Source organism: Euphorbia lathyris, chromosome 9 (genome assembly GCF_963576675.1).
Source record: "Euphorbia lathyris chromosome 9, ddEupLath1.1, whole genome shotgun sequence".
NCBI lineage: Eukaryota > Viridiplantae > Streptophyta > Magnoliopsida > Malpighiales > Euphorbiaceae > Euphorbia > Euphorbia lathyris.
In genome coordinates, this window is record NC_088918.1 from 16,520,982 (window position 1) to 16,546,779 (window position 25,798).

At 33.2% G+C, this 25,798-nt stretch overlaps 1 protein-coding gene across 1 annotated transcript; it reads right to left on the minus strand.

Moving 5' to 3' along the window:
* Nucleotides 1-7,401: 7,401 nt before the first annotated feature.
* On the minus strand, nucleotides 7,402-14,790 carry LOC136207268 (acetolactate synthase 1, chloroplastic-like). The gene is made up of 5 exons (XM_065998561.1): nucleotides 14,257-14,790; nucleotides 12,702-13,340; nucleotides 10,590-10,932; nucleotides 8,554-8,673; nucleotides 7,402-7,655 (listed from the first exon to the last, which is right to left on the minus strand). The coding sequence occupies exons 1-5, from the start codon at nucleotides 14,788-14,790 to the stop codon at nucleotides 7,402-7,404; spliced, it is 1,890 nt and encodes a 629-aa protein (XP_065854633.1).
* Between the last annotated feature and the right edge of the window lie 11,008 nt (nucleotides 14,791-25,798).

Genomic DNA, 25,798 nt, shown 5'->3' on the forward strand with positions numbered 1-25,798 from the left:
TCAATGATCGAGTATGTAGATGAGAGGAAAAGAAAGCGAATAATTCCAATCTTTGTACGCAACTCTCAACATAGAAAGTATAGAGAGGGTGCTTACTAAATCGAACAACTTCAAAATTGAGAGCTCATGAATTTCAAGGAAACCCAAGGAACAATCCTCTAACATATTTCAAGATATCTTATGTTTTTTCTTAACATAGTAATAGGTCCAGGGGCGGAGCCAGGGGGGTAGGGGAGGGTCTCCCGACCCTCCGGCCCGCCGGAAAACACCACCAGGGGTGTTTTGCACCCCTGTTTTTTGCCATGGCCGGAGCCCCTCTGGCCATGGCAGAGGTTGAAGAAGAGGGGCGGATCAACATAATTTTTTTTAATTTATTAAAGTTCAAAACGACGTCGTTTTGGACTTTAATGAAACGACGTCGTTTTGGACTTTAATGAATTAAAAAAAAAGAAGAAAAGCCCAACCCACCCACTTGTCTATAATAACCCACCTACCCGTCGACCCATCCCTTTAAATTAAAGGATCAGCAGCCCCTTCCCCTTTTCATTTCTTTCTTTTATCTCTTCTCCCCCCTTTTCCTTTCTTTTTTTTTCTCTTCTTCTTCCTTTTTTTTTCTTTCTTTTTTCTCTGTCTTCAATTTAGTCTTTGATTATGTGGATTTTATGTTTAATTAACTGAATTTTGTGTTGATGATTTTGTGATTTTGTGTTGATTTTGTGTTGATGATTTAGTTTATAAAGAGCTTCAATTTAAATCCCTCATTTTATGTTGATTTAGGGGTTTTCATTAAATTGAATTGATAATGTGATAAGGTTTTAAGGATCTTGATTAAATTGAATTGGTGAATTAAATTGGATTGAATTGTATTTAATTGGTGATATTTAGGGATTTTAGTTTAGAGATTTTGATTAAATTAAATTGGCGAATTGAGTTGAATTAGTGATATTTAGGGATTTTGATCGAATTGGATTGTTAATGTTTAGGTATTTTTTAGATTTTAGTTCAATCAATTACTAGTGAACAATGAATATATTGAAAAAAAAATTCAAAACAACTTTTGTATACATTTGCAATAGGAATCAAATTCTTGAATCGTCGTACGAAAAAAATTTCTACGTACAATGGAGCCTCTCCGAGGTTTCAGTCCTGGCTCCGCCCCTGAATAGGTCCATTGTTGGGGTTTAGTGTCCTATAGACAATTGTTCTAGGATACAAACTTAATGTAAATGAATTGTTCTTTATATCATTTGTTTAATGAGATATATGTTTTATAACTATATAACGGCAATCCCTTTTAAGCACTAAATAAAGTCTAATAAAAGGAAATCCGTAAGTTTATTTAAAGTGATTATAAAGTGTTCATACAAGCATGAAGTGAGACAAAACTTTATAGTAAACTGATAAACTTAAAACCACCCCAAGTCAAGTGATATGTTTGGGATTGACATATCACTGTTGAGACTTGTATGTAACAATGTCTTCTGTCCGACAGAAAGCTGATCTCACAAGCTTCATATATACAGATATCTGGACAGTCACATAGATCCGATGAAACGTTGTTCATTAGGATTGAGGATCCGATTTGAGATAACAGGATGGGTAGATTCATCCTTGTCACCTGTTCATCTCATTGGTATTAATAGGTATAACTAATCCTCAGACTCAAAGGAATATTAATTGGTATTCTGGATTACAGAATGTGATGCTTTGACTCTGGTGTAACACGATCCTTAACAGAGATGACTCTGGGGTGTGAACAGTAGACGTTGGGTATCACAGGAAGTAATTGCGGAGTCGTTATATATTGGATTGAGCATTTATCACTCCCGATAAATGGGAGATACATCCATGGATCGCTTGTGGAAGACTCGACTCTAAATCCTTGCAAGGTGATAGCTTAAGAGTAAGAAATACAGATTTCACTTAACCTATCTTTTTGAGTTGACTCGGCCTGTACAAGTAAAACGAACGTCTCGCTATATGTGACTTGACATCACCCATAGTCATAAGATTCAGTTCAAGGATGTAGTTGATAAAGGATCGAATTATACTGTAACTAATACGGAAAGGTTAACGACAGAATCAACCTGTCTTCTTATAGCTCTGGGGGAATGATTACGGACTTGCTAATCACATACTCTGTACATCATTCCGTTATGCAAAGATTAAATATAATTCTTTGAAAATTAATTTAATAACGTTGCATACGGCTAGAAGCAATAAGAACCTAATGGATCACACATAAGACTTGGAACCTAAAAGAGAGATAGATGTTAATTAATTGATAGAAGCCCAATTGAGCCCAATAAGGCCCATGGACATAAGGGGGTCGAAATTCATGTAGTGATATACATGAATAATTAATTTGATTTTGTTAATCCTAATTAGATTAGTAATATGAATTAAATTAATTAAGAGATAATTAAGTTAGGAGTTTTAATTAGATTAATATACTCCTATTATTATCCAATAAGGTTATTATTATTATCCTTAATATATTAGATATATAGTGAGATAATAATTAGGAATTCTATTCCGAATGGAATTCCTATTCAGCAACCTAATTCTATCTAACTAGGGATTAGATACAAGAGATTATAAATACCCCTTCCCTTGAGATTTTCGAAATCCAAGCAAGCCATACCCTACTTGTGATTTTCGAAATTCACCTAGTCCAAGAGAGAGAAAATTCGACACCCCTAGTTCGAGGACGAGATTTCTCTACGGCTTCGTTTGATCAATTAATTTTCATCTATTTCTTTTATCCTTGATCTTGTGTTGATTAATTAGAGGCAATCTACTTTGGTTGCTATTCAACGGTTGATACTAAATTAATCTTCCCGTGTTTTATTTCGTGTTTGGGAACTCGAAGAAGAAAAACAAACAAAAGGGAGAAATTCGTTTTACTACTCCTACATCAGGTCAGTTCACGATTTCGCGGATTCCCGGATATTGAACCGTCGGATCGTCGCGATTTTTGGTCACGAGCTTCTACACATATTCTTGCACGTTTCCACCGAAGGGATTGTCATTCGGAGGTCTGGAAGGTCTGTTTCGGATAGGGGCAGATTGGTACAGTTTCTATCTCTTTTGAAGTTGTGGGCACTTCGTTTGCAACGGTAGATAGAACTTCTAAAAGGTATTTCTTCTTATCATTCTTTATATGAAATAACGGTTAACGGATCTTGTGGTTAAATGAAAATATGTTAAAATTTTTATATTTCCGCTGCTATACCTTAGCCTAATTTCCAACATCCATTATATTATTATAAAGTCTTTAAATTTTATTTTAATCAACTCTTTAGTCCTTCCATTTGTTTTTGTAGATGAAAGCCCAAATTACCCTTAGTTATTTGCATAAAAAAAACCTTATCTTTTAGTTTCAAATTTAATCTAAATAGTTTTAATAAAATTTGTGAACCAAAATTCATATATTTGTATATACTAATTATTAAAAATTTATTTTTATTCTTCTAATTTTTTTTAATATAATGTCTTTAAACTAACATTAAATATGATTATGAATTTTCAATAATTTTTTTTTAAAAAAAATCATATGATCTTCATTTCTAAAATTTATTAGAGATAAATAAAGATTATTTTTTACAATTTATATAATTTTGCTCCTATTTTGATTATTTTTTTGAAATATTTTTCATTCAATAAATTTTACGCTACTAAAATAAATTCTATAATTATATAAAATTTAATAAATTAATTACTCAATATTGCAGAGACTATAATTATATACGTAAGAAAAATAGAGGAAAAAACATAAAATAGGAAAAATAGATGTTTTATTATTAAAATTTAAAACATAGAGTAAAGGGTAATTTTGGTATTTTAAAGTTTGTTTAGTATATTTTGACCATTGACTCAAACATAAGGACTAAGTAGTTAATAAAAACAAAAACTGATGGACTATATAATTATTTCTAGAAACAGAGAGGTTGACTAATGTATTAGGTAAAAACAGAGAGACTTTATAATTATTTATCCTTTATAAAATCACCATAAAAAGGAGAGGAACTAATGGAAAATCTTACTAATTAGCTAGTGAATGATGTATTTATTGAGTTCTTATATTAAGCACCGGATCTTCCATATCACTCAGAGGATCTTCAATTCACATTTGGACATGTGTACTATGACCCCACATAATAATTAAAATAGTGGGACCTCTTATAATATGTATGGGTCCATATTACACATGTCAAAATATGTATAGGAGGTCCTCCATTTGACATGGAGAACCGAATGCTTCTAATAATATGCCGTATTTATGAGTTGAATCCTATATATCCAATTGAATTGGACTTGTGGAGATTCATCATTGAATTAGTGAAGGTGAAAGTTACCAATCGAGAAGGAGATTAAAGAAGATAAGGATTTATCTTAGCAATAGTTTCTAGGAAATTATGTGTTTTGAATTTCGATTAAAAAATTATTTGTCATTGCATTATCTCTCTTTATCTTTGCATTTTTACTTTCGCTCACATTTATAATTACCATTCCGCATATAATGTTAAAATAAATAATATTGCTTATGCTTCTAATTCAAGAATCGTGATTACATTCGAGTTTTGCTTCTCTAGAGAAGGTGAGACGCTAAAAATGCAATTGTTCGCAACGCATACCGAAAGGGTACCAATAAAGCCAGCCATTAATGACTAGTTCGAACACCAGGAGCGGTCTGATCCTTTATTTGATCAGACAGACAACCCACTCTTATAAAGATGAAAAAAAAGCAAACTCTCATAGTTCGGAGCCCAGCTCTAATTACTACTTCTTCGTAAGTGAGGTGAGACACTTCTTTCGGTTTGAGTAAGGGGTTGCCTTTTTTTGGTTTAAGCAGCCACGCCTTTGGTCATAATCAGTCCAAACACATACCTAGTCCACTTGCAGCCACGTTGATCAAAATGAATAAGTTTCATGACTTGACCAGTCACTCGCCCTTCTATTAGAAGATCATTTCACTTTGTGGTCGACATTCCATTCCCCTTAGTTGTAGGTGCTCGTTCTATTTTGATTTGAATGGGCCGGGTCTCCTAAGATACATATAGTCGGCCCCTCGGGTGTCTCAGTGATACAAACAAAGAAAAGACGAATTTCAATCACATCCTCTAGCCAATCCTGACCAAAGGAGGAAATAGAATCAAATAATCTACCTTCTTTTTTCCTTCCCTTCCCCCGACAATAAAGCTGCACTTCCTTATAACAAGTGGCTGAGAGTTAGCAAGCAACCTTGGCCTCTTGGTAGGAATTTCGATGTCCCCTTCCTTTCCGGTCCGGCTGCACCTGAACTTAAAGCTACGATCACATCTAATCGGATCTGATCCATTCAGATTCCACATATCCAGCTGATTTGGTCTGGTCCTATTCGACCCAACCCCAGAACTTAGAATGGTCGACGTGTTTTGGACAGTAGAATGGGAAGAAGGGGAGTTGTGCCCATTCTCTCTCCGGGCACGAGCAGGAACATCCAAATTGAAGATCGAATACATGGGAACGACATATTAAAAAATATGTGATCTGATTTGATAAGCTGCCGATAGAAATAGTTTACCGACTGTATAACAATTCATTCTTGCATGTAGCAAGTGGGGCCATATCCCCCGAACGATCATAGTACGTCCGCTCATCTAATAGAAAATCAATCCGTAGATCTCACTTCCTTTCCCTTCCCCCATACCATAAAAAAGGGATAGCGTATCTACAAAAGAGAAAGTACAGGCCCTTATCCTTAATTTTGTTTAGACGCAGCTCGAATGTCTTTACGCTATATATGTTGTGTTAAGCATGCTTCTTTGACAAAAAAAGAAAGTCTTTTTCCATGACAACAGTCACGACTATAAAGGGCGGGGCAGTAAATAGACTCGCTTCAAATTTGGTTTTTCAATTTCCATATACACATTAAATTTCATTTTTTTTGAAATATAGACATATATTAGTTTTTCCTTGAGCATTGTGAATGTTTCACATGCAAAATATGTTCAAGATTTACTGTTTCTGACACAACTTTTGGTGCTTCTTTTTATTTAACGCAAACAACTTTTAGTAACGCAAACAACTTTTGTTTGCTTCTCCTTTCTGGTTCTACTTGTTGTTTTCCTTTTCGCCTTTTAATACCACTCTTCTTCTCAACCTTCTTTTTGTCTTTTTGTTAACAATCTATTCTCTTTGTTCAAATTCTTTTACTTCGTTTCTCATTCATTACGAGGAAACTAAGTTCAATGTTATTTTTCTTTCTACTGCAAGCATCAATAAAACAGTTGTTCCATGCACAATTTGAGTTTTGTTCACGATTGTTAAAAGCGACCTCAGTATCTGGAATTAAAATCTAAACCTGATGGATATTGTTATCTTTCAGCCTCATAACAAATCGGGCATGCACTTCAATTACTTGTCTTTCTCATCTGTGCATAATTCATTTGTTCCCTTATTTGATTTTGAGATGAAAATAAGTAAAAGTACTAGTTCTTATTAACTTCGAAGACAATTTTTACCTTTATGCATTTGAAGTGACCATCTTAAATGAATTCTCTCTTTTTTCTCTTTATTTTTGTTTTAAGAGCGATATGGAAAACATAGAAAGGAAAAAAAACGTATATGTAAATTTTCTCCCATCATAAAAAATAATGAAATTAACATCGTCTTGTTAATTAGGATTGTCGATTCTAAAAAAAAAATGATATATACATAATTTTTCTCTTCAATAAGTTTTATGGTTTGAACTAAATTGCTTTTCTTTTACTTGCCATATATGGGTTCAAAAATTGTAAAAAAACATCCCGAGCTAATTAGTGCATTAAACTTTTGATCTTTTATTTGAACACATTGAGTTTTTTATTTTTTTTATTTTCTATTACATGAAGCTTTTATTTGTCAAATTGATTAATTGTGAATATCTAATACAATTAAAAAATGTTATTAATTTCATATATGTTTGAAATTATATTTTTTTAAAGCTCGAATTAAGGTTTTTACAGTTTTTCTATAACCATACTATATCTATTAAAAAAAAATCGAACTGTTAAAAACAAAAATTTCTAACGCATGTGAAATGAATAACATCCTGTTAATCGAGTTTTATATTCAAAACTAACTTATATATCCAAAATAAAAGATTAAAAACTTAATGCTTCAAAAAATGAAAAATGCGGGAGCCTCAAGATGTTTTTTTACCTTCAAAAATTTGGTACACCTAATATATATATATATATATATATATATATATATATATATATATGAAATAGAAGTTGATAAGGATAGGCATCCTACCATTATTGAAAATATATTTTATCAAAAACTTCATCTCATATTCTTTATTATACTTACATAAATTTTATAGAATTAGTTTTGATTTCTTTGTCCAAAAATAATTTACAAAGTTGATCAAATCTATCTGATTGGGAGTGGAGGAAACACATGTTGTTGATGGGGCACCATTACATCCAATAAGTAAGGTCCACATGTATTCAACATTTTTCGAATTGCTTCTCTAACGTCTTTATTTCTTGTCACACGTGCCGCTGGTATTCCACATGCTTCAGCAAACTTCAACATGTTTGGAAAAATGTCTGGATCGGAATCCCCCAAATATGAATCAGCTCTATTCCCGTTGCAGAATTGGTCTTCCCATTGCACCACCATACCTGTTGGAGAAATTGCGATAATATAATGGAAATTATTTAATTTATTGCAAGCATATTTTGTAATAAAAGAAAATAGACTATACACCCATGGTGCATATTAGATCAATAATTTGAGGCCATATCATATATTACGATTCATAGTTTATGATTTATTTTTTAGAGAAATAATTATAAAGTCTTTATATTTTTCTAAAAAACTAGTTAATCCCTGTATTTTTAGAAATAATTATATAGTCTATTAGTTTTGTTTTCATCGACTCTTTAATCTTTATGCTTAAATCAATATAATTTAAAATACCCATTTTCCTTTATAATATGTTTTAATAATAAATCATATATTTTTAGTATTTTATTCTCATATAACCACAATTTCTTAAATATTAAGTAACTGATCATTAGTTTTTATATAATAATAGAACTTAAATTTAGTAACGCTCATTAAAAAACAAGTGAAAAATATATTAAAAACTATGGAAATAGGAGAAAAAACTATATTGCAGACTTCATTAAAACTATCTTAATTGTTTCAAAAAAAAAACTATCTTAATTAAATTTAAAAATTTAAAAATAAGTTTTTATTTATATAACTAGGAGCAATTTTGTATTTTCATGTACAAAAATAAATGGAGCGACTGAAGAGTTAATTGCGATAAAACTTATGAATCTTGTAATAACATGATGGACCTACTAGTGTGTTAGATAAGAGTATATGAACCTTATATAATCGTTTACTCTATACTTTAGAGTCTAAAATTTTATATAAATAATTAAAAAATATACAATCATTAATATTTTATTGGTTAGATGCCACATAATAAAATATTTCTTGTAATAGTAGTAGAAGTAGAGAAGAAAATGAAATATATCTAAGAAATGGCATAGATGTTGTGAGTTATACCTAAATGCTGATTATTGAGAATTAAGATTTTGATTGGTAGATTTTCAACTTTAATAGTAGCTAATTCTTGGATATTCATCATAAAACTCCCATCTCCATCAATATCCACCACAACTGCACCTGTTATAAAATTATAATCAATAATAATAAAAAAAATATATATATATAAAAAATAATTGGATCAAGAAAAGATTCAGAGAGTGTTTCTTTGAAGTTGTTGTTAAAAAGTGATAAAATAGTGTATGGTAAATAAATTAAAATAGTTGCTTATATTGTCAATCTATCTAAATATTTTGAATATTAACTCAGGCCCTTAAAGCTGTCGTTAAGGTCAAATTAACTCATAATCAAATCAGCTCTGAAAGTATTATACCTAAACTTTATCATGTTTATATTTTGATATATGAAATCTATTTTTATACTTAAAAGTGTTGAAACTGTACTAATAAAAGTAAATCTCTAAAAATCCCTCGAAATAGGAGTATGGGTCACGAACAACTAATTCTGACAGAAATCATTGAAACAAAGATAAAAACCTCACTAAATCCCTCAAAATAGTATTTTTTTTAAAACACCTTCAAAATAGCATTAGTGCATTGATATTATGCTATGACGCATGTTCTACGAAATTTATTCTTTTATTTCTTTTAAATTTTTTTTTTCCAAATACTAACAATTACAAATACCACTAAAATAATAAGGCAAGAAAATCATAATTAAACCCCTGAATTTTATTTGTTTTAAGGATCAAGCTCATTATCAATTATTTTTCCATATTTAACCATTGATCATTGATTCTAGGGTAATTAATTTATTAGTCCCTATATTTTGATAAAACACACTGTTTAGTCCCTGTATTTTCAAAAACACATGGTAAGGTCCCTAACCTTTTTTTCAGTGAACTGTTTAGTCCTTCCGTCTATTTGTTAGATTTTTTACCGTTTATGACTTCAGAAATGACTAAACTATCCTTTACTATTTACCTTCAAACTTCAGAAAAGGAAATCCAATTTAGAAGAAGAAGCTATTTGTATGGAGAACAAGAAAAAGAACAGACTCAATGCTTACGAATTTGAACAATTAAGAAGAAAATCAAGAAGAAGGATACTCAAAGTTGATTTCAGATGCATTAGAGTTTAAAGAAAAGGGAAATAAATGAAAAGAAGAATGCAAATCCAAATTGACTAACAAAATCTTCATGAGAGTCTAACGGCAAGGACTAAACAGTTCACCGAGAAAAATGTTAGGGACTAAACAGTTCACCGAGAAAAACGTTAGAGACTTTACCGTGTGTTTTTAAAAATACAGGGACTAAACAGTGTGTTTTGTCAAAATATAGGGACTAATAAATTAATTACCCTTGATTCTATTATGAATTTGGCCTTTATTTAACTTTTCCGTCGAGTTTGGGCTGCATGCATCGTTAAGGCGCTTCGGCCTATTGATGTGGACAAATTAAAGGGTCAAATACATGAATATCATAATTAAGTACAAAATCACAACTAAGTCATATCATCAAACTTAATTCTTAATATATCATTATTTTTTATATATTATGAATTTACACCATAATTTAAAAATTCTAGATCCCAATTTATAAATCATAAACCCTAGAAAATACATTATAGACTTCTAATTTATAAATTCTAATCCGTAAAATATATTAAAAGTACTGATTTTACTAGTTTGACATAATTCAAAATCAGTACTTGACATCATTGTAGATCAGTGGTATTTCTTTTATTAGTTCTTTTATTAGCTAATGAAATAATAATATTAAGGAATAACATATGACACAACATATAAATATGACAAAATTCAGGTATCAAAAATATATTATACTTTTCGGATTGATTTGATCATGAGTTAATTTGACTCTTAACGCTAATTTTAAGGACTGAATTGATACCCAAAAATTGTTTCGGGCTAAAATATAAAATCAGCAGAATTGACCACTTAACTGAATTTTAGAAACTAATTTTACTAATTCAAAATAAAAAATATTAATCATTAAAAAAAATAAAACTCAAGAGCACCTGGGTTAGCTATTGCTGCTCCAATGGCTGCCGGCAGCCCGAACCCCATTGCCCCAAATCCGCCTGATGTTAGCCATTGTCTCGGCCGCTTAAACTTGTAAAACTGCGCAGCCCACATTTGATGCTGCCCAACTCCAGTAGTTATAATGGCATTCCCATTTGTTAATTCATCAAGAATTTGTATAACTTTTTGTGGACAAATTGAATCAATTGCTGCATTTTCAGTAAAATTCGGCAATGGATTACGATTCTTACGCTTTTGCTCATTCAACTCCTTTCTCCATTTTCCAAAATTTATCTCACTCTTGAAGTTATTAGTCTTCTCGATAATTTTGTTTAACTCCTGCGAATAAGAGTCATTGTCAAAATGGATTATTGTGTCCTAATCGTACTATACATGCGCCCTAAATCCCTGTTTCTAACAACAGGAAATCCCTGTTTTTTGGGTTTGTGTTAATATGAAAAAGCAAACGGTAACAAACATCGGGTAAACCAAACCGTCCTAAATCTTCTCTTCTCTAATAACCGTAAGTCTAACTTTGTACATTATCCCTGTTCATATGATTATATTTATAAGAATAAGTTACAAATTTAGCCTTATAGTTATTGGAAAAGTAGATTTGCTCTCGACGTAAAAAAACAGTGAAATATTAAACCTAATTTTTGTTCGATGGTGCAATTTCAAATCTAATTAGCAAAAGGTGAGGTTTTTTAATTACTGAATATGTGCAATTTCAAAGGTTTATTTGGTGGAATACACTAGATATTGGAGAGTGGTTGGAATATGAAATTCAACATAAAAAAACTCTATTTTTTTTATTAACAAGACTTAGAATTGCACTATATGGTAAACATTAAACCAAAAACTGCAAACTAATTTCAAAATTTATCAACGAAGTTATTTGATTAACCATTTGAAAACAATTAATAAACATAAATTTTTGGGTAAATAATTTATTAGTCCCCTAGTTTTTATCTAACATACTGTTTAGTCCTTCTATTTTGAAAAATACATTTTAAGGTCCATATATTTTGTCAATATTAACCATTTGGTCCTTTTATCTAGTTTATTTAGACTTGTAACCGTTATATTTTAGCATAAATAGACATATATAAAATAACAGAGTAACATGGTCAACTTGTATTGTACTGTGGTTGTCCTAAAAGCTAAGATATGTTCGGTTAAAAATATAAAAAAAATAGATAAAAGGACCACATGGTTAATATTGGTAAAAGATAGGGACCTTAAAATGTGTTTTTCAAAATAAGGGGACTAAACAGTGTGTTAGGTAAAAACTAAAGGACTAATAAATTATTTGCCCTTAATTTTTTAATATATGAAATTCTTCACGTTGTGAAAAATACCAAAAAAAAAATCCTCCAATTCCAAACAAAACTCAGTGAGTTACATTGTTTTATAGATGAAGAACTATAAGTTTTTTTATTGTCAAAATAAAGAATGTGTCAGTGGATATTACCAATTTGATTGTTAATGACTTTAAAATAAAATTTTCAATAATTAAAATTGTTTAGTATCACATTTATTATAGAACCACACTTTTTATTTTTCAAAATCATTATTTTTTGAGTTTTCTATCTCTAAATACTATTTTTCTCTTTTCTCACCAAATAATACCTAATATAACCTCAAAATTAAACAGTCGAATGATTAAAATTGGTTAGAATATCATCAAATTCTTGAAAATTTTCATTTTAATGGCCAAATTGACAATATAAACTCAAAAATACTCGATTTTACAAATTTCGACAAACACAGTTCTTGTTTTGACAATAAAAAACTCATAGTAATTCGCAACAAAGATTTTTTTTTAATTAACTTTAAAAAAAATTAGCAATTTTTCATATTCAGCTAGTGCAGTTAATTCAGAATTTTTTCTACTAAAACAGAACTGACAAAAAAATAACCAAAATTGTAGAAAATTTAGTGCAAAAATCGAACCAAAAAAATCGAAAAACCGGACTTCATCCAATCAACTCTTTAGGTCCACTTCTGTTATGTGGTATAAATAAAATAAAAAATAAAAATCGTACCAAACAAATTGTATCAAACGTGTTACTTTTGTTTATCGTGTCAGAAATTGACATTCCTACCTGCAATGCGAGTTTAACATCTCGACAAACCGAAACATGGGGCAGTTTATTCTTCCCAATCTCAGCCGAATCAATATCAATATGAACAATTTTAGCTCTCGTCGCGAACGCCTCAAGTTTTCCGGTGACACGATCATCAAATCTCACACCGAATGCAAGTAACAAATCACTCTTATCTACCGCATAATTAGCACATTCACTTCCATGAATCCCAAGCATCTCAAGTGATAATTCATGGTTTAGCGGAAAAACCCCCAAACCCATCAAAGTACTAGCTACCGGAATCCCAGTTAAATCAACAAACTTTCTTAGCTCTTCGCCAGAATTCAAACACCCTCCTCCGACATACAAAACCGGCTTTTTTGATTCGTAAATTAGCCTTATGATCTGATGTAAAATTGATTTGCTCGGTCGTTTCGGTAATCTGGAAATGTAACCGGCCAATTTAATCGGTGTAGACCAATTGGGGATAACAAATTGCTGTTGAATGTCTTTTGGTATGTCTATTAGCACAGGACCTGGCCGACCGGAGGAAGCTAAGAAGAAAGCTTCTTTTACAATTCTAGGAATATCTTCGATATTCAGAACTATGTAATTGTGTTTCGTTATGGAACGAGTAATCTCTACCGTCGGAGTTTCCTGAAATTAGGAGCGTCAAAGTTATACTTTCATAATTGTTTTATACTCGTGTTATATGATTTATATATTCTATATAAAAAAAACATTTCGAGATCTTTAAAGGAGGGATATTTTTGTCCTCATTTCCCTGCTTATATTTCTATCTTTCGTAGAAAAGTCTCGTTTATTTAAAATAATATATTATGTGATCCAAAATGACTCAAACTAAAAATTAGCTTTCTTTTATGCGGGAAGAACATAAATACCGACAGAAAAATAAAAACAAATGATTTTCTTCCATCTTATTTATATCATATTAAAATCTTGATAAAAAGGGTCAGATTTTAACATAAAATTCACTTAATAAAACGTCATTCATTTCATCTGTATTCTAAATTTGCATTTTAAACCGTTTGAATCTTTTTAAAATGTTTTATTCATCTAAAAAAGTTATGGAAACAAAAAATATACTTCCGACCAGTCTTGATCACATGCATCTTAATGAACATGTAGAATTTGCTCATTCACCGTTAGATCTAGGCTTATTAGAATCATAAGATGGAGATTCAAAGCATCTTGAGGCTTAAATTTAATAAGCCTATATGTAATGGCGAATGAGCAAATTCACTTACTCATTAAGGTGCATGTGAAATTCCTGCACTTCAGACATAGATTTTATAAACAACGCTTTTTTAATTGAATTGGATATTCACATCCAATTAATTTTCCAAACAAGAGCTTAATGTGACATAAATTAAATGATTAGAAAAATATGTAGCTTGAACCATCAAAATCGGAATACTTACCTATCTCATAATTATTTTTGACTATTTTTTTTAAATAAATGACACAAAAATAATAAACATTTAAAATATGTCCTGTTAAACAAATTGTGTCTATAAATCGTATTATGGTATCAGAATTTCGATATTCCTACCTGAAATGCGTCAGTACCGATCTTATTTCGAGGTACTTGACCCGTGATAACAACAAGCGGGATGCTATCGAGAAGTGCGTCTGCTAGGCCAGTGATGATATTGGTGGTCCCGGGACCAGAAGTTACAATGCACACGCCAGGCTTGCCCGAAGCGCGTGCATACCCCTCAGCAGCAAAGATTCCACCTTGCTCATGTCGGGGAAGGACATTACGGATAATTGCAGAGCGGGATAAGGCTTGGTGGATCTCCAATGAAGCGCCTCCCGGATAGGCGAACACGTCGGTCACGCCTTCCCGCTCCAACGCTTCCACGATAATTTCGGCGCCTTTCCGAGATTCCTCGGGTGAAAATCTCGCGGGAGAAGTGGTGGTATTTAATTGAGGTATAGATAGGGAATTGGAAATGGAGAGGGAGTGACGTCGGGAATTATTGAATTTTACGGGATTTATAGAAAATCCCGAAATTGCGATCGAAGAATACGAATATTTGGGGGAAATAGAGGGTTTGAGGAATGTGGTGGTGGATGCTGCCATTGATGAGTTGAGCTGAGCTTGATTTTCAGGTGGAAATTGTGGAGGAAGAGGGAAGGATTTTATTTAAATTTTGAAGGGCAATGTGAATTTACCTTAATACCCCTGACTGTACCCTTGTGGCAATTTAGATTAGAACCTCGTTTTTTCTTTTAATGGAACAGTGCAGAGGGTTGGTCCATAAAATATAAATATTTGAAACTCTCTCCTTTTAATTTTTTTAAATGAAAATGTTTATAACTTCGTTAGATGAAAAAAAAAATACAACAAAAAAATGGTAAGAAATAAAATCTCACAAGATTCATGAAGGAATAAAAACGACTGTTTATAGTAAAACTTAAAAACATAAAAAAAACAATAAAATCTTGTCCTTTTCAAAAATCCAAATATGATAATAGTATTAAAAGAGATTTTTATAGGAGGGCCGTGGGTCTCCATCTCAATTAAGGACTATTTAAGGTTTTTAATTGAGATGGAGATCCAAGACCCTCAATCTGCTCAAATAATATTCCAATTGGTCTAATATACAAATAACCCCCTGAATTTGTCCAAATGCTGCAACTGTCCCTCCAACTTTCAATTGTAACAACTTACCCCTTGAACTTGTCCAATTGTAAAACATAACCCCAAATTGAATTTTTTTTAACCCGTACTTGAAGCAATCGTAAAAACGTTTCCCGGATTCGTATCACCCCAAAGATCTGATTATCACACTCAACGAGCGTTGCAGCTTTTGTATTTCACATGTTTCTTCAATTGCAGTACATGTCATCAATTTGGAGTTATGTTTTACAATTGGACAAGTTTGAGGGGTTATGTTTTACAATTGGACAAGTTTAAGGGGTAAGTTATTACAATTGAAAGTTCGGGGAGACAGTTGTAATATTTGAACAAGTTCAGGGGGTTATTTGTGTATTAGGCCTATTCCAATTTAATATATCATTTTTCCATAAACTCGTTGAAAAAGTTTGATTGGCTCTTGAATTTTAAAGTAGCCTGATAGCTCTTTTAACTTGTATAAAATATTCAGATAATTTCCTCAACTTTCTTAATATGTACACAAAAAAGTAAGATGCATGCGAAAAATGTGTTGCACACACTTTAGAATGATATTACATAATTCACATAATAGATTAAAATATATTAAAAAGAAAGTTTATACTTGCTCCATTGTAAATCTTTTCTTCTTAGGAACAGAATACGCCGATCCGATTTTGACCGTTTTAGTTTTTTAAGACGCTTGCAATACACTTTTTGTATGTGATAACAACCCAAATTATTCTTGAATAAGGAATAAGGAAAAATTAATAGAGATAATGACAAACCATTATTTCTTCTAAAAGAGATATTTATGCATGATTAATGTGGAATTAATGATAATTAATGCAGGGGCGAATATGCAAATAATGAGGAAAAGGAAGGAGTCTCTAGCATTATGCCACGCCACGTGGACCATGGCGAGATACGCCATAACGAGATACGCCCGATGAGAACGAGTAGTGGAGACCCGCCATAGCTCTCAAGGAGAGCGTACATACGCCTTGACGGATCAAAGAATACGAAAAGGCGCCTTTATTACCATCCATGAATGGGAATAAATACAATTAAATGGCAATTAATAGCCAGTAAAGGAGAATAAAGACTTGACTGTTCGAATACCTCAACTCTGAGGGTTTCAATGCTAAATGCTGGGATTAATGGAGAATTGATAGCAATTAAAGATGAGTAATGACACAACTCTTCACCTGCTTCCCCATTAATGCTGAAGGTTACAGAAACCTATATAAATACCCCAGCTTCCTAGGATCAAAGGTACACTTACTGATTCTCTACTTTTGTGCTTACAGTTTATTCTCAGAAATATTACTGACTTTAGCATCGGAGTGTCCCCGGTCGATCCCAATGGCGCCTCACAGGGAAGTGCTCCGATCAAGGATTTTTCCACGAGTTATCAGTATGTAACTTACTTTTTGCAACCGAGTGATAAATTGATAACATTTTACTCAAATTGAGGAGGTTATCTGGACATTTTATGCAAATTGAAGGGTTATCATGACACTTTGAAAGTTTCAGGAAACCAATCAAACTTTTTGTAACAGTTCAGGGGGAAATAATGTATTAAACATACATATTCCATATGACATGAATTTAAAAAGAGACAAAATAGTTAATTTTATGTATAAAATAGTAAATTTTTTAAATTTAATGTTATGAGACAATGCAATTTCAAAGCTCATTAATAGAAAATAGTTTTTTTTTTTTCATTAACAGAAGATGTTAAAATTTTAAATCTAATGTTCATCGGATACTACAATTTCAATTCTCATTAATACAAAATAGTTTTTTTTTTCATTAACAGAAGATGTTAAAACCTTATTGAATGGTTAAGAACCGGAAAGTTGGAGGGTAGTCAAAATATAAAATTATACATGAAATAAAACCTTATCTAAGATATTTTAACGATCGATTGTATTGTTTTATACGTTGAAGACTAAATCCACCTCTCCAATAATCATTGAAATAAATTTATACATTATCCCATTTAAAAGTTATTGCCAATTCCTTTTTTTTTTTTAAATATATGAACTTAAACTTCGGATATAAAGTAGACTATTATAGACACAACTTCATTTTTCTATTATATCTTTATATATTTCATATTTATATTAAAGTTAGTTAATTTTTTGTACCATAAAATGAAAGTCTTTCTGCCAATTCAATAATCCGTTGGAAGAAACGCCAAAGCGTACTACAGGTTGGCCACCACACTGAAGCTTGCTGGGAGCTGGCAAACTAGATAGCTTTGTTCAGAATAACAAATAACAAGATGACAAGCAGAAGACAGATCCCAAAAATAAATTCAAAAGTGTCATTAATGTCATAGCAGATGGACCAGTGTATCAGCCACCCGTGGAAAAAGCAAAATTATCCGCTCTGGATAAAACATCCCTCCATTGCTCCTTTTGCAGAAACAGGTCCAGTAATCTCTCCACATGCAGATGCATTGGTAGTAACAATGGCAATTCAAGGATGGGAGATAAAATAAAGCGAGTAAAGACACGGGCAGTTCTCGCAATGCCATCACCAAAGGTGCATTCGCCAAACTAAAGGTTGATCCGATCCAAATAGAAACAACCATTGTTGACATCATTGGAGTGACGAGTCACACTATCCAGACTAAGGGCCAGAGGTTGCAGCCCTAATTTCCATCCGTCGTCTGACAATGTACATTCCCACCAGCAAAGGAGGAGTAATGATTAGCGGGAACCAAAAGGTGGCTAAAGAGACTTATACTCGGCGTCACTATCAATCCGCCCACAATCCAAAGAGGACGAAGGTGAGAAATATTAACTTGTCACTACAGCTTTGGGCGACACAGAAACGCTCCTTATTGCTGATGGAAAGCGGGTGCGGATCACCAAAGGATTAAAACTTGAGATCAAAGAGGATGTTAAAAAAGTTCTCATTGAGTCTGAAAGCGTATTTACATAGGAGAATGAGATCCCCACAGGAGTAAGCCCAGATGTGATTACTCATAAGTTAAACATCATTAAGGATGCGGTTCTAGTTGCTCAGAAAAGACGGAACCATGGGCCTAAAAATCAGTATTTTTACATATTCTTATATGTGCATTAAACTGTTATAGTATCCTATATTTTATAATTTATTCTTTCTTGCCATACTTCTTATATTCATTTGCCTAGCTTTTAGTGCTGATATACGCCTAGTGGCTGGCGAATGAAAAGTTCCACAGGTGGATCAATTACCTCAAAGATAGGACAATTAATCCCATCATGGGCGGATCCCCTTTCCATAAAGATAAGAAGCACAGACCCTCAGGAGCTTTCAAATGAGCTCAACTCTCTCCTCAAAGACAGGAAAAGGATTGACCACCATCAAAAGCGGGTTAAAATCGTCTCAAACATGAGATCATTACACCCTCAACTTTCTCCTCAAAGATAGGAGAACACTCTCATGGGCGGATCCATCTTTAGATGATCACCATTCGAGAAAGAGTTAAAACATTCCTTGGACGCAAGGACTTTACACTCTCTCACTCCCTTCCCAAAGAAGGGTTCACAAGTCCTACGGGCGGATCGCTTCACCTCAAAGATAGGTAGCAAGTTGATCCCCTAGGCAGCTTTACTTCCTCTAGAAGGAATAGAACAGCTTCAAACCTTCACAAAGGTTCGCACAACGGAGTATGGCTGGCCACCTACTCCATATTAAATCCTACAAACTTATCTATTTACTTACGCAAACGTAAAAGTAAATGGCGACCATAAGGATTAAAACAATTGTACTTAAGTTTTACAAACAATCGGACAATAATCTCAGCGGAGGATCAATCTACCTCAAAGATAGGAAACAATTGATCATCGTTAGAGACAGAGTTAAAACATTTCTCAGACGTGAGAACTTTACACTCTCAAATACTCTTCCCAAAGAAGAGTCTCAAGACCTGGCGGCGGATCGATTCACCTCAAAGATAGGAAGCAAATCGATCGCCTAAGGCAGCTTAACTTCCTCACCAGGAATAAAAGCTTCTAACCTTCACAAAGGTTCACACATTGGGGTACGGCTGGCCACCTACCCTAAACAATCGGAGAAATCCTAAACCAGATTCTAAAAAGTTACTTGCTAAAAGATATAATGCATTAGTAAAAATAGTTCTGGAAAGAAAAGGGTTCATCCAACAACGAAGCCTCGTCTTCATCAAAGTAATGAAGCCTCGTCTTCATCTCCAAATAATGAAGCCTCGTCTTCATCCAAGTAATGAAGCCTCGTCTTCATCTCCAAATAATGAAGTCTCGTCTTCATCCAAGTAATGAAGCCTCGTTTTCATCCAATTAATGAAGCCTCATCTTCTTTCAATTCATGAAGCCTCGTCTTCATCCAATTCATGAAGCATCGTCTTCATCCAATTAATGAAGCCTCGTCTTCATCCAATTCATGAAGCCTCATCTTCATCCAATCAATGAAGCCTCGTCTTCATCCAATTAATGAAGTCTCGTTTTCATCAAAGTAATGAATCCGCATCTTCATCATAGAAATAACAAAGTCTCGCCTCCACAAAATGCACAAAAGTCCCTAAATGGATGATCATTCTTACTGATCCCTAAGGGCGGGTCATTCTCCTCAATATGGCAGAACTGAACAAAAGAAGTCCCTAAGGCAAATCATAATCCTATGCGGTAGGAATAAATGGTCCAATAAAGGGCGGGTTATTCCCTTTCTAAAGGAAATATAACTCTCAAGAAGCCCCTAGAGGATAACAATGGATACGGTTGGCCAACTATCCACAAGGAAGCAAAAACCCCTAAAAGTGCATCATATCCATATATGATCCCACATAGGGCGGATCTTGTTCATAAGATCCTGCATAAGGAAGCCCCAAAAGGCGCATCATTTCCATATATGATCCCCCATCTAGGGCGGGTCCACTTTCCTCCAAGATAGAAAAATAAAACACCATTTAGACAGCCCTAAAGAGCTTTTTATACCTTTAGGGGGAGCTTCTGATAACAACCCAAATTATTCTTGAATAAGGAATAAGGGAAAATTAATAGAGATAATGACAAACCATTATTTCTTCTAAAAGAGATATTTATGCATGATTAATGTGGAATTAATGATAATTAATGCAGGGGCGAATATGCAAATAATGAGGAAAATGAAGGAGTCTCTAGCATTATGCCACACCACGTGGACCATGGCGAGATACGCCATAACGAGATACGCCCAATGAGTGCGAGTAGCGGAGACCCGCCATAGCTCTCAAGGAGAGCGTACATACGCCTTGACGGATCAAAGAATACGAAAAGGCGCCTTTATTACCATCCATGAATGGGAATAAATACAATTAAATAGCAATTAATAGCCAGTAAAGGAGAATAAAGACTTGACTGTTCGAATACCTCAACTCTGAGGGTTTCAATGCTAAATGTTGGGATTAATGGAGAATTGATAGCAATTAAAGATGAGTAATGACACAACTCTTCACCTGCTTCCCCATTAATGCTGAAGGTTACAGAAACCTATATAAATACCCCATCTTCCTAGGATCAAAGGTACACTTACTGATTCTCTACTTTTGTGCTTACAGTTTATTCTCAGAAATATTACTGACTTTAGCATCGGAGTGTCCCCGGCCGATCCCAACGGCGCCTCACATGTAAGTGCTCCGATCAAGGATTTTTCCACGAGTTATCAATTGGTGCAGTGAAGGTGGATCTCTAACAAACAGAAGATCACAAAATCTTGATTGTATAGAGTTTCACAAAGAACAAAACAATGGAGTCAACAGAATAGAAATCACAATCTCAAACTTTGGCTCAATCAGTGCAAACAAATCTATCCAAAGATACAGTTCTCCATATATTGGTGGGAAAGTTTTCTACATTAAATCTGGAATTTTATGATGAAAAAGATAAGTTTCCTCCCCTTTCTTATTCCATTATTAATTAAAGAAAATTGAGATCCCTCACTCTTATAAAGTGCTATGAATATTATTACATGTTATTATGATAAATCTAATAAATTGTGAAAGATAAAGTAATAGACACAAATCTTTCATTAAATCTTGCATGCTTACTATGCCCTCATATTTTTATGCATGACAAGTGTAATATGATATTATCATTGAATTAGTACAAACGCATGTATAAGACCCGTAATCTTGGGATTTACAAAAAAATCATCCATTCAATGTGATTTTGTCATTTGATATTAAAATATCATAAAAGGCTCATGTAATTACAATTGATTTAGATCTGGTCGGTCTTTTGGATGAACATGCATATAACTATTAGAAGAAATTACAAAAAAATCATATTTGGTTTTTCCTTGTACAATTCACCATCTATATATGGCTTTTCTCCTATATAGTACTTTTAATATCAGAAATTCATATTTTTTAATATTGTTTTGTCAAACAGTTATTTCATTCCCTTTTTTACAAGGATGTGTCTATTCATATAAAAACTGTTTATTTGACATTGTTAGAATTTCTGTTACCAACATAAGAGACTTGAAAATATTGAGTCTATTTGTAATTATCATGTAATTGTCCCTAACTATTAAGGCCATTATGGGCTGATGAATTACCAAATTGGATAAACAAAACTTTCATGTCCTGAGCTAACTACAAAATAGTGCAAGTGTCGGTTTCGGATCAGAATATTAATTTATGAAAAATTCTTAGGATATACATGAGAATTCCTTAAAGATTGGAGGATTGTATGTGAAGGTAGGTGAGAGTGGATTTAGAGTAATTTTCCTTACACTCTAAATTGGAGGAGAATCATGGTACATGTATTTTTCTTCCAAAATTACCATTTCTCTTTTATTTTATTCGTACAAATGAAATGATATAAGAATAATTTTATATATAACTATATTATTAAATCATCACTTACCTTTCTTTAATTACACCTCATTCAAATGAGGCTTTAATGATCTCTGAATGCCATTAATGTATGGATGCACAATATTAATTGCAAGTAAATAGCAACTATGTAAGATATCTTACCCAATATAGTATGTCATAACTTTTATGACGTTTAAAATAAATATGCTATCTTGGATATTAATGCGCATTGAAATACAAAAGGGCATTATTCTTAAACCATTCTCATTATGGTTACTTATTAAGAATTCATTATGATATTCATGTGCAGTAGCAATCTTTATGGTTATGACCGTTATACGTGATATTATTATTAAAACAAATTAAAATTCTATTATGAATTTGTTTGACATATAATATTTACTCGGTTTTATCCTTTGACTAAGTTCATTCTAGAGTCAGGGACCAACGTGAAGGAATTATTAAGTTGATTCCAAGATGAACTAAAAATTCCATAAAGAGAATTGCATCATACATGATATTTGCCAAACAAGGCAAATGCAAACATTCTTTTGTTATGAAGTATGTTCCATGGATTAAGCCATTGATCCCCAAGGTAAGTGAATATAGCTTTTATGACTAACCACAATCTTTTAATAATGGACAGAGTATGCCCCACTTCTGGAGTTCTTTCAGTGCTAACCCACAGGTACAAGGGAATTGCTAATAATGCAACCAGTGCCAAACACTAGCATGAAAAATAAAGCTCAATCCAAAGAAGTGTATATGCAGAGTCACTTCAGAAAAATTCCTTGACTATGTCATTGGCCAAAAAGGAGTTAGAGCAAATCCAGATAAAATAAAAGCCTTGCAAGGAAAAAGGTGAAAAGAGCGCCTAAATAAAAGCCATGCGAGGAAAAAGGTGAAAAGAGCGCCTAAATGAAAACCCCACAATGGGTGAGAAAGATCCAGAGGTTGAACGGGCGGATCATCATACTAGAAAGATTGTCAACAAGCATATCAAGGTATAAAACAATTCCTAGCAGAACCACCCTTGATGAGCAGACCAATCTGAAGGGGAGACCTGCATTTGTATCAATCTGTCATGGATAAAGCTATATGCACCGTGGTTATTCAAGAAGAAGAGTCAATATAAACGGGACATTACATATCCCGAACCCAAAGGAGGGGAGCTTGTAACCGTTGGAAGAAACGCCAAAGCGTACTACAGGTTGGCCACCACACTGAAGCTTGCTGGGAGCTGGCAAACTAGATAGCTTTGTCCAGAATAACAAATAACAAGATGACAAACAGAAGACATATCCCAAAAATAAATTCAAAAGTGTCATTAATGTCATAGCAGATGGACCAGTGTATCAGCCACTAGGGCTGTGCATTATGCGGTTTGAAATCGTAAAACCGAACCGAACCGACACTGTTCGGTTTTTCGGTTCGGTTTTATTATTATACGGTTCGGATTTGGTATGTTATTTTGGTGAATATCGGTTTTCGGTTCGGTTCGATTCGGTTTCTCATAAAAACCGAAATAACCGAACCGTACCGATTAGTTGCTACTATGTTGTATAAAACATGTATAGTTGGAAAAAAAATTATAATCCTTCCTAAATTTATACACACCACCTATCTAATTTTTGAATTTATGATTCTAAAAAAAAACATTTAATATAACCATTAAATTCTAATCTAACATCTATTTACCTTAAGTTTGAATTTAATATAACCATTAAATTCTAATCTAACACCTATTTACCTTAAAAAAACTTTTAATATAACTATTAGTATATGAATTAAAGCTTTGTGCTTTTTAAATTATTTGTAAAGTTTTATATAATTCGGTTAATTCGGGAAAAACCGAACCGAACCGAAAAAATCGGTTCGGTTCGGTTCGATTTATGTTCTTACGTCGGTTCAGTTCGGTACAAGATTTTTAGATATTTCGGTATTCGGTAAATTCGGTTCGGTTCGGTTTTAAACCGATGCACAGCCCTATCAGCCACCCGTGGAAAAAGCAAAAATATCCTCTCTGGATAAAACATCCCTCCATTGCTCCTTTTGCAGAAACAGTTCCAGTAATCTCTCCACATGCAGATGCATTGGTAGTAACAATGGCAATTCAAGGATGGGAGATAAAATAAAGCGAGTAAAGACACGGGCAGTTCTCGCAATGCCATCACCAAAGGTGCATTCGCCAAACTAAAGGTTGATCCAATCCAAATAGAAACAACCATTGTTGACATCATTGGAGTGACGGGTCACACTATCCAGACTAATGGCCAGAGGTTGCAGCCCTAATTTCCATCCGTCGTCTGACAATGTACATTCCCACCAGCAAAGGAGGAGTAATGATTAGCGGGAACCAAAAGGTGGCCAAAGAGACTTATACTCGGCGTCACTATCAATCCGCCCACAATCCAAAGAGGACAAAGGTGAGAAATATTAACTTGTCACTACAGCTTTGGGCGACACAGAAATGCTCCTTATTACTGATGGAAAGCGGGTGCGGATCACCAAAGGATTAAAACTTGAGATCAAAGAGGATGTTAAAAAAGTTCTCATTGAGTCTGAAAGCGTATTTACATAGTCTGAAAGCGTTGCAGCTTTTGTATTTTACATGTTTCTTCAATTGCAGTACATGTCATCAATTTGGAGTTATGTTTTACAATTGGACAAGTTTGAGGGGTTATGTTTTACAATTGGACAAGTTTAAGGGGTAAGTTATTACAATTGAAAGTTCGGGGAGACAGTTGTAACATTTGAACAAGTTCAGGGGGTTATTTGTGTATTAGGCCTATTCCAATTTAATATATCATTTTTCCATAAACTCGTTGAAAAAGTTTGATTGGCTCTTGAATTTTAAAGTAGCCTGATAGCTCTTTTAACTTGTATAAAATATTCAGATAATTTCCTCAACTTTCTTAATATGTACAATAAAAAGTAAGATGCATGCGAAAAATGTGTTGCACACACTTTAGAATGATATTACATAATTCACATAATAGATTAAAATATATCAAAAAGAAAGTTTATACTTGCTCCATTGTAAATCTTTTCTTCTTAGGAACAGAATACGCCGATCCGATTTTGACCGTTTTATTTTAATAAGACGCTTGCAATACACTTTTTGTATGTGATAACAACCCAAATTATTCTTGAATAAGGAATAAGGAAAAATTAATAGAGATAATGACAAACCATTATTTCTTCTAAAAGAGATATTTATGCATGATTAATGTGGAATTAATGATAATTAATGCAGGGGCGAATATGCAAGTAATGAGGAAAAGGAAGGAGTCTCCAGCATTATGCCACGCCACGTGGACCATGGCGAGATACGCCATAACGAGATACGCCCGATGAGAACGAGTAGCGGAGACCCGCCATAGCTCTCAAGGAGAGCGTACATATGCCTTGACGGATCAAAGAATACGAAAAGGCGCCTTTATTACCATCCATGAATGGGAATAAATACAATTAAATGGCAATTAATAGCCAGTAAAGGAGAATAAAGACTTGACTGTTCGAATACCTCAACTCTGAGGGTTTCAATGCTAAATGCTGGGATTAATGGAGAATTGATAGCAATTAAAGATGAGTAATGACACAACTCTTCACCTGCTTCCCCATTAATGCTGAAGGTTACAG

What these genes read in the sequence shown, in the direction of transcription:
- LOC136207268 (XM_065998561.1), bottom strand. Translation starts at nt 14,790, where the DNA reads ATGGCAGCATCCACCACCACATTCCTCAAACCCTCTATTTCCCCCAAA. An exon ending in AGCAGCAATAGCTAACCCAG is followed by an intron (nt 8,674 to 10,589) that starts GTGCTCTTGAGT and finishes ATTTTATAACAG; the next exon opens with GTGCAGTTGTGGTGGATATT. An exon ending in TCTCAATAATCAGCATTTAG is followed by an intron (nt 7,656 to 8,553) that starts GTATAACTCACA and finishes TTTCTCCAACAG; the next exon opens with GTATGGTGGTGCAATGGGAA.